This window comes from Ostrinia furnacalis, unplaced genomic scaffold (assembly GCF_004193835.3).
Source record: "Ostrinia furnacalis isolate ACB-3 unplaced genomic scaffold, ASM419383v2 OfSCF0606, whole genome shotgun sequence".
NCBI classification, from domain to species: Eukaryota; Metazoa; Arthropoda; class Insecta; order Lepidoptera; family Crambidae; genus Ostrinia; species Ostrinia furnacalis.
In genome coordinates, this window is record NW_021130845.1 from 20,924 (window position 1) to 35,863 (window position 14,940).

Here is a 14,940-nt window from a genome sequence, read left to right on the forward strand (position 1 = left end):
AATGACATTTGTACAGAAGAGTAGAGAAAATAATCCGCACGTATTCATGCATAAGCTTTAATCCGACTACACAACGGAAAAAAGCGTAGGTGTTTCTACTTATGGTGTAACACCATGCCGTAAAATGGAAAACAAACCAGCACTTCACAAATGATATTTTTATTGGTATTATTAGACAACGCGTGTCAAGGGCGGGTTGTGGGAACAATAACACAACACAAGGCAATCGTCGATTTGTTACGACGCCCCATGGACGAAGTGGTATTGCTATAGCTACCATTCGTTACAAAAGGACAAAACACTTTTGGATTAATTTGTACTTCGAAAAATTATCAATGATGATTGTCGCTAGAAGAATCGGGAAATTTTATCGCTATTTAAAGAAAACCCACGAGGCTAGTTAGGTTTTATTCCACTAGACTCCATATTAAAATACACACACCGGCAGATTTAGCGGAACGCAAAAAAAAGTATGAAAATAAGGAAAATTACTACTGATCTATGAAATATTTATTATACAAAATAAAGAGATAATTAAAATAAAATAAAATAACATATATTTTTTAAATATTTAGTCGTTTTTATTTAATAAAAAATCATCGAAACGAAATTTCAATTTTTCAGTTTTGAACAAAAATTAGAAATTGTGGCCAGATTAAAAATTAGGGTAGCTTATCACTATCCAAATGAATGAATTAATGATGGGTATTTCCCCCTCTTGCTCTGATGATGGTTTCCATTCATCTGAGCATGCTGCAGTTAATGATATGAAGGGTATTTTGGGGCAATGTCTGCCATTCCTCTAGTAACGCGTTTCTCAACACCACCGGTGGTATTCTGAGTTTAACACATCTTTTAAGAAAGTCCAAGACATGCTCTATAGGATTCTTGTCTAGGGATCTTGCCAGCCACTGCATCATGGGTATATCCAAATGGTTTAGATGTGCCTGTACTGAGCGAGCACTGTGAAAACGAACATTATCGTGAATTAAACAAGACTAAATGTTACGTTCTCTTTGTGTCTCCATATTCGCTATCTTCCATCGATCTGGTTTAAGAGAACTCTGCACTCATAAGTGAAGAGATCATGCCTCCAGTCGTTCAAGACCCAATCACGATATTCACGTGAAAAGTTCAATATGTTTTTTCGGTGCTGTGTCACAAGTTGGAGCTTTCTCGGGTATGCACGACCCTATACCAACTTCAGTAAATCTCCTGTGAACTGTGGGCTCAGTCACTCTTACTCCTCGAGTGTCTTTAAGGTTATTTCTGGCTTGAACAGCAGGTAACCGCGACTTTCTGAAAACTCGAAGTTGTAAAAAACGGTCATCCCGTCGCGAAGTACGCCTTTTTCTGACTTGAACCCTCCTCCTAACGACAGAAATGATCAATCTGTACCGTTGGTTACTGCCATGGGTGGTCGATACTGATCAACGACGTCTTACGGCAGCCGATTTGTATGCATGGCCGTTACTTCTCATTTCATCTGCCTTAATGATTTCTGACGGTCCTAAGCTGGGCATAATAAACCCTTATAAGTAACTGAATGCTTACACAACAAAATTCTCAGAAAAAAACATCTTTCACGTAAAAGAAATCCAAATTAGCAAAAGCTTCATTCAATTCAAAACACTCAACGAAACTGTTGATGGGGTAATTTAAACAAAATAATTAAAAAAATATACTGTTGGCAATTATTTTTTTCATATTTAGAATTAAATTAAAAAATAATGTCATAATTAGGCATTTTTTTCCTAAAATAATGATGATATTGATGCTTTTTTTTCCGTTCCTCTAAATCTGCCGGTGTGTGTATAACAGCTAAGCCGTGTAGGCCAGACATGGATTAACTTTGTAAACCTAAATAATGTTTAGCGTATATAGTAGGTTCCCTCAACATCTACCGAGAGTCGAGACTCATCGAGAGACAGACTTCAGGCGACTTCTGCAATGCATTTAATTCAAGCAATCTACTTAAAACTGGATGGCACAACACAACCGTTGGAAAAGTCGCTATGTGGGGACACCACCATTACTATTCGTAACCTCCAGGACCGGACGACGCAAAGCTGATAGGGAGAAAATCCTACCTAGGTAGAGCTATGACTTAGTTTTGGACTTGTTAGTTAGAGCCGGCTGTTGATGATGATACATCACAAAACGATAATCAGACTACAAAAACCCCGAAAAGTGGAAGGAAAAGGTGGAAGAAAACGTGGAATAGATGATGATAGATGGTCAAAAGGCACAACCAGAGACGAGATATGACCAGACCATTATATTACTATGGCTTTCATCTTAAATATTCTTCAGAAGAACTGAACCTACTGTGTCCAAGTGTGAACCTACTTGGCTGCGTCTATATCTAGAAATAACGTTCATGGTTCACGTAAAAGTAGCGTTTCTTATCACGGATTGCAAGCTATAAATCCGCCAGTTTTATAACTAGGCCATAGGAAATGCTCCATGAAAACTCAGTTCTTTTCTCATACAGTTACATGCCATTTAAAAATATACTACGATCGCATGCAACGATTAGAATATGTCAAGTAAGTAGTGGAATCCATAAATCAATGTGCCTTTTCTACTACATATGGTTCAAATTGTGTTAAACTTATAAGACCGAGAAAGGAATACATCAAACAAGCGCAAGCAGAGGTCACTAGAAAGAAATCATTAAAGGCAAAGATTAGAGCAATAGTAGTGACACATCTCGCATTTAATCAACCAATAAAAGTCTGAATCACTTATCCAAGTTTTTACTAGCTGTCGGCAAAGTGCTAGAATGCAAACACTTTTAATTAGTCTCATGAATTAATTTATAAAGCATGGCTCCTTATTTGATTGTCAAAAGGCAGTGGGAGGATGTCACAAGAAATAAGTAATGTCGAGTCCGTTGAACTTAACACTTCGTAGGCGTATGGTGATGGTGAAATTAAGTTTCGGCTCGTAAACGGAAATGGGCTCTTCGGCCATTTTTGGCAACATTATGTCATAATTGCTGTCGTCGTAGAGCTTTGGAATGGTCACTTTTACACTAACGGGCATAGAAAGGTCATTTTTATCATTGCTTGTGAACGTAAAGAAAGGGCGTTAAGGTTCAAAATACGGTGGCTAATATACATTATAAACATTGATCTGGCGATTGATTTTATCTTCAATAGGCTCTACTTCCACAGTCAACCATTACGTATTGTTGACAAGAAACCTCTCTACCGCCAACCAGTAAAAAACCGCAGACAACCGTGACAGCTGTTATTACGCTGCCTTATAGACGAACCAATTACTGGCCTTGTTGAATTTATAATGGTAATTGAGCATTTAACACATAATACGCTTATCACGTTTTTATAACGGCTAGAATACCGCGTAGTTGAAGAAAACTCTACAAAAAACTAAATTACTAAAAGCAAAGCATTTTGTAGACCCGTTAAAAGTTTAGGAAAACAATAAAAAACAAAACACTACATAAACCTAGCGACACAACACCAAACAGCCGAGCGTTTAGTTCGAGTGCAAAATCAAATAAAAAAGTGCAAGAGTGAGTAATGTTAGCACCTACCACGACACGCGCCTCGTCCACTATGACGAGGGCTAACTCTCCGGATGGGAACAAACACGTGTGTATCCTGGCAACTGGTATCGATCACTGTTTACATTTACGACCACGTGGTAGGGAGACCACGACGGGACCCTAGCGGGCCCGTTGCGGGAGGGAGCGAAATGAATTCGGGACGTGACAGCGAAATTGGGGGCCGAACGTTGGCTGAATGGAAATTCGACTCGGCTGGCAAAATCCAATCAACGAAATGTGAAATTTTTGGAGGCGTTCCAGTTGAGACTTCAGAGAGACACGAAAGCACTGTATTAGAAAAAGTTTTGCTTCAAAACTTGATGGACTACGTTTTCTAGCTCTCGACTTGCCTGTATATGACACAATGGACCATATCTGTCAATTTCGTACACGAGGCGCATACGCTTGGAACAAAGTTGTCGTCAAGCTCCATTGGGCTCATGTTTCATTGACATTTGGCGGGAAGTGACGTTAGGACCTTTATAGAACCATGAATCATAGCGAACAACGCAAGTAGGAACCCAAATGAACTAACGCTGTAAGAAGGTGGGAAATACAGAGCTGTTCAGTACAGTCACGCCATGCTTTATTCCATGTCCTGGCTAGGGGTGGTGTAAAATTGTCACACATGACTTAATGATGTCACGAAACATTGAAATTGTGCGTTAGGAAAATTAAACACTGACTTAGACAAAAATAAAAGATTTTTTTTGAAACAGCAGAGGTAGTCACAGATCGGAAATTCGGGATCAGAATCAATCTATCTATAACAATTGGACGAAATAATTAACACCTTTTTACGCATTGAAAAGCACATGGACGCTTGTAACTCAGATACTGATCGTGGGGCCGAAACTGAATCGCAACGACTCATTCAAAGAAAACTTATTTCGTGTTAGTTTCGTCTCCGCCATCGCCTTTCACCATGGCACCAGGCCATGCCGTGCAGGCCTCGGATGCAAGAAACAACTGCAACCAGAGGTGCGCGAGCGTGCAACCCGTGTTTATTTTTATCGATAAAAGCACCAGCAAACCACCAGACACGCCACTTTTCAGATATCGACATCTGATTAAACTTTTTACCGACACGGAAACCATTCAAGATTCCTATCTCTGACTTCCCTATCAATTTGTGTGCATCATGGAAGTGTGCGAGAAAAACATGCATGTAAAAAACTAACGCGTTTATAAATAACCTGAATCGAGATTTAATGCAGCGATCACAAATAGGTAAACTTTTTATGGACCATTGTTATGGACATAGAGTGCCAATAAAAAGTATTGAGTGCTCATTTTATACACGCAGATCGTAAAAACTGAGCGAGAACATACTTAGTCGATAAATTCTCATTTTAATAATATGATAAAAGTATCAAAAAACCACACATTATGAATGATACGGAATTGTACAGTTTTAAGGAAATATAATAAATCGTTGATGTAAAGGAAGTATTACAAATGAGAAATTAGGATCATAAATCGAACTAATACAGAAAAATTACGTAAAGAAATACTATTTTAGTGCCCTAAAATAATTTTACTCACTCGAAAATCTTTCCCATGAGACAAAATCCGGGGTACACGAGCGTGGAAACGCGCGAATCACAGAGTCACTGAGCGCGATGTAAACAAACAAACGCGGCACGAGCCTCGCACCACGATCGCTAGTCAGCGGTCAGTCACGGCTGACCGGCGGCAGGTGACTGGGCCGTGGCTGTTCACAAGGGCGGCGCAGACGAGCGGGTTAATAAACGTCGGAATCACGGCACTACGTAAACAAATGCCGAACGCTACTGCGCTGGACAGCTGCACCGATCAGTCATGGGTGACTGACCAACGGCAGGTGAATGGACGTGGGCTCTATAGATGACGACAGTTATGCATGTCATTAGGATAACAAGTTTGTATCGAGAAATCAATATTTACAAATCACAATAGGCAAGGCCTTGAGCTGTGTTGAACTCTACGAAAGCCAGCAGAACAAATACTCGCATGTGTACATAACAGATATTTGATTCACTAGCCTCATAACATACAACTTGCATATTATCTTGAGTAGTGTAAAGCCAGTCGAAGACGTCCAGCTGTCACAATAACAACACAGACGAGCGTGCCGAGCGCATATAACGCGCAAGTTATTGGATTGCGTGCGTTTCTGCCGATATTCAGAGCGACCGATCGCGATAATACGCCCGTCTGTAAATTATGCGTGGCGCGAACTTATTACACATTGGTTTATCACAAACTACAGCATTTTTTCAGTGTTAAATCAATACATACTAGGAGGCTGTAAGAGATTAAAGCGATACTTCCAGAGTCGGGTATAGTTCAAGCCAAGTTTCTAATGAAAAACAAAAAGTTATCGGCTTTGGGATACCTACTTCCACTTCTTTAGTTTTTGCATAATATTCATAATTGTATTTAACACCTTTATGTGCGCTACGTTATGGTTTAGCAATAAACCATCGAGTACATCCTGTATACTTCCTGCGATTATTCTGATTAGACTTCCCAATACTTTTTGTCCTACTTGCATGGTAATTCCACCATGTTGTATGTAACGAGGTTCGCTAATGAATTTGTAACTGCTTCACGCACCAGTGGCCACTTTCGATTGATTGGAAGACATCAATTGATGACCAGTTTCAATGGATGCTTTGCAGACGAGCGGTTTCAAATTAGTTTACGGGCTATTGAATTTTAAAATTGACATGGTTTATTCAGAAGTAGCAACTCTATTATTGTGTTTTTTTATGTCAGTGGGTTGCTTTACTTTTGGGGAATCATGTCACGGACGCAGGTCGCACTTTAAAATAATTAAAAGAATGGGTTGTATACTTAGTCTCTGCCCACGATCCCACCCGAGTTCTTAAAATGTTAGCTATAAAGTACCAAGAGTTACAATCGCAATTAATTAAGTATTCCTTGTTTTTTTACCTGAAATCGTGATTTAACGATCAACAGTACCTACCTACTGAGCCAAATACGATTTCAATTACAAAGATAAACCATTTAATTAGATCAAGCTTAGGCACTCGAAAGTTTAAAGCTGCATGAAGGTCTCTGAACAAAAACGTACCAGTCAAGGGCGTATCTGTTAATTGTCGATAAAAAGTCGATTTCTGGCGATAACCGTGTAATACGTTTAGTCCAATTAACCTAAAACGCGAAGGCGTGCTATGGCAGGAAGCCAGTTATAGCGAACTGAAGTAGAAACATCAATATCTATAATTTGGCCACAAAATACTCGTAAGTAGTAAGATAAATAGAAGAATCACTTTGCAAAAAACCTTCAAAAACTTAAAAAGCGAGTCTCACAACCAGTGCCGTAACTAGGGCGGTGCCAGCGGTGCCCAGGCACAGGGCGCAGAAATGACCAGACCAGTATCTAGTTTTGTTTCATGCACGCTCTGCACCCCCCCCCCNCAAAAAGGTTACATTTTTTTATATTTCTCGCACCGGGCGCATAAAAGGCTAGTTACGGCACTGCTCACAACTAAGCAAAAAGTTAGTATCAATTCTTAGCTTTCGACGAAAGAATCCAAGAGGATGCACTACTGAGTTAGAGACAAATGAACAAGAATGAAGAAACGAGAAGCTGAGAAGAAAAGGGTTTTCTAACATGTACGTATAGCCTTAAATAGAAGATTAACCGAATCAACATTGACATAGCCATTAGTTTCTTTCAATTTTTAATTTCCCCTTCACTTCATTCATTTTGTGAACAAAGAAAACTTTTACAATTTACCCATCAAACTCAAATTATAATTTGATTCATCATTCAAGGAAGAGACAGTAAAAAAATTGATGCACGCAATTTGACCCAAAATTCGGGATTATTATCATTCCACACGGCAACTTTTCCCCTTTTTAATCCGATTTTCCCTGTTTTAATTTAAATTCCACAAGACAATCAAGTGCAGATGTAATAAATAAATCTGTTTTGATTATCCAGGGCACATGTTGCGTGCCGCTAACTTAAATTCTAGTTAGGAAATGCTATGGCAAAATCATCGGACGGCACGGAAGTGCTTCGGCGATGGTGACAGCAAGATTTGATGGATATTAAAGTTTACAGTAAAGTTTAATACGTCGTAAAGCCGTTTCCATCATGCTAAGGACGGAGTTCGTTCAGGAAAACAATTTCTATAGCGCACTTAGTCTGATTCAGCGCTGGAAAATTGCTCGGTAAAACTTTATCGGTTTTTTAAATGGAGTAGCCTTTCTACTTGCACTATTGCCACTTTATATGCATGTGCGCTGGTATGAAAGAATTCTATTCACAAAAGAATTATAGTTGTGTTATTACTATAAAAGGGGATGATCAAAGAATGAGACAATGGATATTGCCAAGGACTGGTCATCAGGGAATCTGCTAGATAAAACTGGTCACGAATACGAGCAAGGAGTTTTTAGGACAAGTTTAGTGTCAAGTCCAAAATATCAAATCTTAGCTTTGCAACTTTTTTGGACAAAACCGGTCGTTGTGAAAAACCGTGAGGGAAGTACGGTTTTGTAGAAAAAATACCCATGTTACAACTACATGAAGTCTAAGCCCCTCTTTCTCACTTGGCACTCAAGGGATACCTACCCCAAATCGGTGAAATGTTCTATAATTTCCCCTTTTTTTGGAGGAAAGGACCCTCTTGGTCTTAAATGCCTAGGGCCTCTAGTAGGTTAAAGACGGCCCTGATAAAGTCCCACAGTGTTTAGCTTGACGAGCCCTCGTCTGTACTTCGTTTACTAAAACTGCTTAGGGTGGATTCGACCAAACAAGACTAAATATTAATTCTTAGAATAAATTATTGTCAGATTATTTCCCATACTGAAACTGTCTATGAGCCAGTTATACCAGGAGTTATTCTCGGATAAAAGTTGGTCGAATCGGGCCTTAGTCTTGAAATAGTCAATTAGCGCCGGTCTGACCAAACTCCGGATTTAGAGCATCGATCGCGGCAATGAGTCAACACCCGCATTTACATTCTTGTAACACTCATGTTTGTTATTAATTATAGTTTATACAGTTATTGCAGACGGTGACGGCATGCGACGTGTTTGTAATATGGAGGCGTTATTTTCAAATCATTAATTCGAATAATTAATACCTAGAAGATTTACTATTCCAGTGTTTTTCAACCTTTTTTATGACGCGACATAATAGTATGAAAAAAATTTTTGCGACCCCCCGACCGTTCGCTTGTTTTGTCATGCCTTTTACAAAGATGTTGTAGGTACCGAATTCTTCAATCTATACAAGATTTATGCATTTGCTGATTTGCATAATTAGATTTCGTATAAATCTATCTTAAAATTTTACAGATTTTTTCACCGAGACCCCCATATAGAGGCTTCGCGACACACAGGTTGATAAACACTGTACTAATCTGATAGGAATGAACAAGGAAACCTTTGTAGAGTGGCAAATAAGACTCAGAGAAAACAAAAAAAATAATAAGAAAAATACTTGTCAAAATCTGTTTCTTTTCTAATTTTAACATTCTTATCAAAATTTTTTTGTAGGATATACATTTATACTATTTATTAAATGTGATTTTAGAAATTAATTTCTAGGATCTTTAAACAATTTTATGTGCACAAGAAATAAAAAATATCCTTTTGATGAATTCTAATAGTATCTAACGTTGCAACTGCAACCAGGAGAAATTAGTTTTATGTTTGTGTTTGTGCATGTTTTCAATGATTTTGCTTATCAAAAAATCTACATAATATCTATCTTACTTTTAAATAGGCAAAGAAATAGGTAGAAAGATAAATATGTAGATAAAATTATTTAAAAAGTCTTTAGTGAAATTATGTTAAAGTTAATAAAACTTTTAAGATATAAGTTTTCAATTGTTCTAAATAATATTGCAGCTTGAAACCTGAAGAAAGCTATGGTGTGTGATGAATAAATGGATAGCTAGATTAATAAACTACATAAATAGAAAAAGTTGGAATCCAAAGTATTTTCAAATTGCCGGTTCAATCTTTTTATTATTTGGCAAAACTGTAAAACTTTTACCTACCTTCTGAAATTTTAAATTTGTATAAATTATTTTAACTTTACCTCTAAGGTTACTGGTACATGCATCAGTTATAATCTGATTAACTCTTTTTTTTTATTCTAATAAGAATTGTCACGATACAACAAATAAATCTTGACGCTTGCCGTTTAAAATATTGGCTTTGGATTCCAATTAGAATATATATTACTTAAATAAGTAAATAAAGGTGTACTACACATAAGGTGTAAACCTGGAGTGTGGACGGTTGTAGTTGCATTTTGTGTGGACTTTGGGTAAATCGTCTGACACTATCTTACATGGGAGATCACAGCCATCTTCTGGGTCCATGGTTCTTTTATGGAAAAAGAAAACATACTGAAACTTATTGGATGTTTTGCCAGAACAGATGGTACACATTAAAATTGCAAAGGACTGAAATGTTCACTTCATGAGTCACATTTCTAATTATAATTATATGATTAAATTTAAGTATTAAGCTATGAATACGCTTATATTACAGTAGATATTTTTAGGAATTTAAGTAATTCGGAATAAATACATAAACTTAAGTAGATGCAGTAAAATTACAGCCGATTATAGTCAGATTTGAATGAAGAGATTTTACACACAAGCGGAAGGACAACAAAGCATCAAGCATTAACAAATTACACCGCATACAGTAATAACATTCAATCGATAACATTATGCGGCATTATCCACTATTGTTTATTTTTCAATGTCAATATCAAAAATTTAGGGCACATTTAGGTTATAATACTTACGACTAAAGGCCTTTTTCTTCGCCGGTGATATGCGGACGAAGTTTAATTTTTCACTAATAATTTCACATTTCTAATTTTTCAAATACTTTTTACCTAATTTCTATCACTAAAATATTTTACAGAAATTTTGATAGATCCATTCTCATGTTTCAAATTTAGCAACACGCACGCGCGTTGCGCTCTTGCGGATTATTTTTACGGATGCGTTCAGTCAGTTATTTTTTATTTGTTGCGAACTCAAAACTTTTGTTGTTTTTTTAAAGTTAATTTATTCGATGTACGAATAGCCAAGCGCTTTTCGTAATTCAATTAATTTAAAGGTATCCTATTCACGTGAAAAATGTTTTTTGTTGTTGTATCTATCACTTCCCTCAATCTGAAGAGCTGCCACTCGAGGCGATCTCGAAACAGGAAGCAGGTGTCGGCCTGGCTGACTCTTGATCAGAGGAACGGTTCGAACCCTGCTGCTGCTTGTGGTGAACCCATCATCATCATCATCTCAGCCATAGGACGTCCACTGATGAACATAGGTCTCCCCCAATGTAATGTTACCCGGTTGGTAGTACCTAGTGGTGAACCCACTAGGTACTACCAGGTGGTTTCTAATCAAGCATAATTTAGCTTAACGCTAGGGGTAAGGAGATTATGCAGTTTGATTGCACCATCATAAATGGCTTATACCATGGAGGCAGGATTAAGTCAGTGGCTCATACAGTCAAAAACCAAAGTGCTAGTAAATATTTATTAATACGACACAAATCAAGCACTAGGCGTAGTAGCTGAGGTTGGCCTTCTTCTTGGCCTGCACCTCGAGGATGGCGTCCATGAAGTCCTCGTGCGTGACGGCGGTGGCGGAGCGCCGCAGCGCGATCATGCCGGCCTCCACGCACACCGCCTTGCACTGCGCGCCGTTGAAGTCGTCCGTGGACCGGGACAGCTCCTCGAACGTTACTTGGGTGGAAATTAGTTTAGACGCTCATTTTACAAAGCTTATGCCCGTTTTCACACATAAGGCATTTTGTTTTCATAGGGGTCACTTAAAAATTAGGGATTAATAGTGAAAACGGGTTTTAGCCACTCAGTTTGGGGACTAGGTGGCGATTTTCGCATCCATCACTCTTTCTCTATTTACGGAGCCACCAAGTATCATCACCTAGCTGACTCGTGATCTAACGCGGGTTCGAAGTCAAACCCCGCTGCTGGACTATAGTCATGAAACCACTCGAAACAAGCATTTTAGCTTACCATGAAAGGTTGACGGGATTATTCAGTCAGTCAATATTGATTTGCACCCACCTAAGGGCCTCCTTTAAAACTTGCGCGGGCACCCCTATGCGGTTCAGTATCTAAAAATAGTATGAGCAGCGCCCGCGGGTACACCCGCATACCATACATTAACCCGCGGGGTTTTTAGCAGGGCCCTAAATCGAATGGTTGGTCCCAAAATGCTCACACAATCAAAAACCAGAATGCTAGTAAATATTTATTATTATTAATACGACACATAACACAAGCACTAGGCGTAGTAGCTGAGGTTGGCCTTCTTCTTGGCCTGCACCTCGAGGATGGCGTCCATGAAGTCCTCGTGCGTGACGGCGGTGGCGGAGCGCCGCAGCGCGATCATGCCGGCCTCCACGCACACCGCCTTGCACTGCGCGCCGTTGAAGTCGTCCGTGGACCGGGACAGCTCCTCGAAGTTCACGTCGGGGCTCACGTTCATTTTTCTGAAGAAAACATATTTATATTTAGAACTAAAGTGATATTATTCGCTCGCGCTTAATTAGGTATGTTGCTGTCGCGCTCGCACACTCACTGCGGGCGCCCGTCGCACAGTCGCGACAGCAATATAATTACGCACGAGCGATAAGGATGGGTAGCTTGGAGTCATTGGACAAAATTCTACGTACTCACGGACCGGGCTTTAGATGACGCGGCAAAACGCACGATTGCATGTGCACAAAATTTGCACATGCAGTCGCGCGTTGAACTTGTCTAAGGATGGGTAGCTTGGGGTCATTGGACAAAATTCTACGTGCTCCCGGACCAGACTATAGTATCTCACGATCATGCGATTCCAAACGCGCGAATATAAACACGTCACCTGGACCAGCTGAGCTGATCCGGATGACCCATTTTGTTATTATACAAAACGCGCGACTGCATGTGGACAGAATGTATTAACCTCTAATACATCAATAACACACCATCTGGACTAGCTCTTAGTGATATTACATTGATATGTTCGAGATGGCAATCCAATTAACTATTTTCACCCCAAAATTTTTTTATCAAATAATAATAAATGGTACCTTGAGTGGATCTGCATGATCCTAGCCCTGGCTTCTTCATTGGGATGTGGGAACTCAATCTTCCTGTCCAGACGACCAGATCTGAGCAGAGCAGGGTCCAAGATGTCTACTCTGTTTGTGGCAGCAATGACCTGAAGAAAATAAATATTTGGTTATAATATTTTTATGTATCTTGCCTGCCTCAAGGGATCATAGAATACATAATTTAAAGAAGTTTCCAGTAGAAGCATATGCAGACGTGATTAAGAAATAACAAAGATATTCCTGTTTAGGTACAGATGACAGCACAGTTCAAGCTACACACAGTGGTGTCTTATGACGTTGGAATATAAACATTTTTTTTACAAAAATGTACAGTCTAATGTGCTGTTGACTGATCTTCTTTAAGTTACAGGCTGCTTTGGTTGGTAGGGGAGAAGACGTAGCAGTAAGATTACTAGCTTCCATTAGGGATTATAAACGGTGCAGTCCTGTTGTCCCCCCTGCTTGGCCCCCCTAGGGGAGCCAACAGGATTTCGAAATCCTGGGGACAACAGGACTGCACCTTATAAACAAATTATAACCAAGAATAATCTGGTAATGTTCACCTTAATATCAGCTGTGGAGCTGAAGCCATCCAGCTGGTTCAGCAACTCCAACATGGTTCTCTGCACTTCACGGTCACCAGCCTTCTCAGAGTCGAAACGCTTGGTACCGATGGCATCCAGCTCGTCAATGAAGATGATTGCTGGTGCCTTCTCCTTGGCAAGGGCGAAAGCGTCGCGGACGAGTTTAGCACCATCACCTGTGAATTAAAATATATTGTCTGAACAACTGTGATTAAAGAATTTAATTTAAAAAGGGAAATATACAAGTTGGCAGAAGGAAACCTGATAACATAAGAGAGTAAAGAGAAAAAGGTTCACTTCTTTTACATTAAAGATCCATTCATGTCAACTATTTTTCAAACCAAATCAAAATATTCATACCTTACAAATTAAATATTACTCAGCTATTATCCTATTGGTGTGGAAATTTTTAATAATGCATTGACTTATTTACAAAGTGAGATTTGTATCTGGGCCAGCCAGATCATTGTCATGAAACACATATAAGCCATTCCAGCTCCCTTACCAATAAACATCTGTACAAGCTGCGGTCCAGCCAGCTTCAAGAATGTAGACTTGGTCTGGGCGGCACACGCTCTGGCCAGCAGGGTCTTGCCGGTACCGGGGGGCCCGTACAGCAACACACCCTTGGGTGGGTGGATGCCGAGGTTCACGAACTTCTCCTTGTGCGTCATTGGGAGTACTACTGCTTCAATCAGTTCCTGAAATATTTACAATAAATTGATTTACAAGTCTGGGTGGAGAGATAGAATTTAAAAAAACCTACCCTCTGACTAAATATTGAGTGCAAAAACATTATTGCACACACAAGACAAGAAAAGAAAGGACAGATATTTAGAAAATGTGATATTGTATTTGATATTATTTTTTACTTGGTACAGTGTAGTTACTTTAAGTTATGGGTAAATGATAGAAACAAACCTGAATTTGTTTATCCAGACCTCCAATATCTGAATATTGCTCTGTGGGACGCTCATCCACTTCCATAGCCTTCACTCTTGCATCATACTCCGCTGGGAGTGTCTCCAAAATGAGATACGAGTCTTTGTTGACACCAACTAGGTCTCCAGGCTTGAGTTTTTCTGCGTCTACTAACCCAATCACTGGCAAAAAGTAGGTCTGTCTTGTGGAGGTTTTGATAACAGCGCACTTTCCTTTCCTCTGGGAATCCAAATCAACGACGGCGCCATCTTCCTCCTCTTCTTGTGGATCTACATCCAACAGCTCTATGACGTTGGAAACAAGGTACGGGAGGGTTTTGTTCACTTTGATCTTCTCAGTGTTTTCCTTGATTTTCTCGTTCTGGGCCTGCAGCTCGTGTGTAATCCTCATGACTTCGCTCTTCATGATTTTGATTTCATTGTCTAGAAGCCTGGTGCGGCTAATAATTTCATCTGTGGGCATTCGCAACACTTCCTCACTGAGAGCCTCCTCTCCATCCTCCCAGATAGATTTATCTTCAAGGGTTGTGGCCATTGTGTCTCTTTTGATTTATAAAACTAGTTTTAGTGCAGATTTTACGTAAAAAACTCAAGACAAAACTCAGTTTTCCCAAACAAATAAAATTCCCGAGTCACGAAAAATGAATTGTCATTTTATTTTGGGGTTACCATTTTATGAATTCTATGAAACTACCAAAAGCTACTAAAAGTTTTATTTTTT

At 39.3% G+C, this 14,940-nt stretch overlaps 3 protein-coding genes across 5 annotated transcripts in view; all 3 read right to left on the reverse strand.

The window, feature by feature from the left end:
• TTLL5 (Tubulin tyrosine ligase-like 5) overlaps positions 1–10,540 on the reverse strand; it is a 31,441-nt gene extending 20,901 nt beyond the window's left edge. The window contains exon 1 of one of the 3 annotated variants that reach the window (XM_028323098.1): positions 9,830–9,927. In XM_028323098.1, coding sequence (XP_028178899.1) covers positions 9,830–9,927 — 98 coding nt within the window. Of the gene's footprint in view, positions 1–5,119; positions 5,270–9,829; positions 9,928–10,361 lie in introns of those variants that run through there. The other 2 variants (XM_028323100.1, XM_028323099.1) reach the window with 2 other exon arrangements.
• A 555-nt stretch (positions 10,541–11,095) lies between these two features.
• LOC114366253 (26S protease regulatory subunit 6A-like) lies at positions 11,096–11,756 on the reverse strand. The gene is made up of 2 exons (XM_028323069.1): positions 11,750–11,756; positions 11,096–11,336 (listed from the first exon to the last, which is right to left on the reverse strand). The coding sequence occupies exons 1-2, from the start codon at positions 11,754–11,756 to the stop codon at positions 11,128–11,130; spliced, it is 216 nt and encodes a 71-aa protein (XP_028178870.1). The 3' UTR covers positions 11,096–11,127.
• Positions 11,757–11,831: 75 nt separating this feature from the next.
• LOC114366275 (26S proteasome regulatory subunit 6A-B) lies at positions 11,832–14,877 on the reverse strand. The gene is made up of 5 exons (XM_028323104.1): positions 14,200–14,877; positions 13,784–13,979; positions 13,258–13,454; positions 12,671–12,801; positions 11,832–12,085 (listed from the first exon to the last, which is right to left on the reverse strand). Exons 1-5 carry the CDS (start codon positions 14,752–14,754, stop codon positions 11,878–11,880), a joined length of 1,287 nt encoding a protein of 428 aa, XP_028178905.1. The 5' UTR covers positions 14,755–14,877; the 3' UTR covers positions 11,832–11,877.
• Between the last annotated feature and the right edge of the window lie 63 nt (positions 14,878–14,940).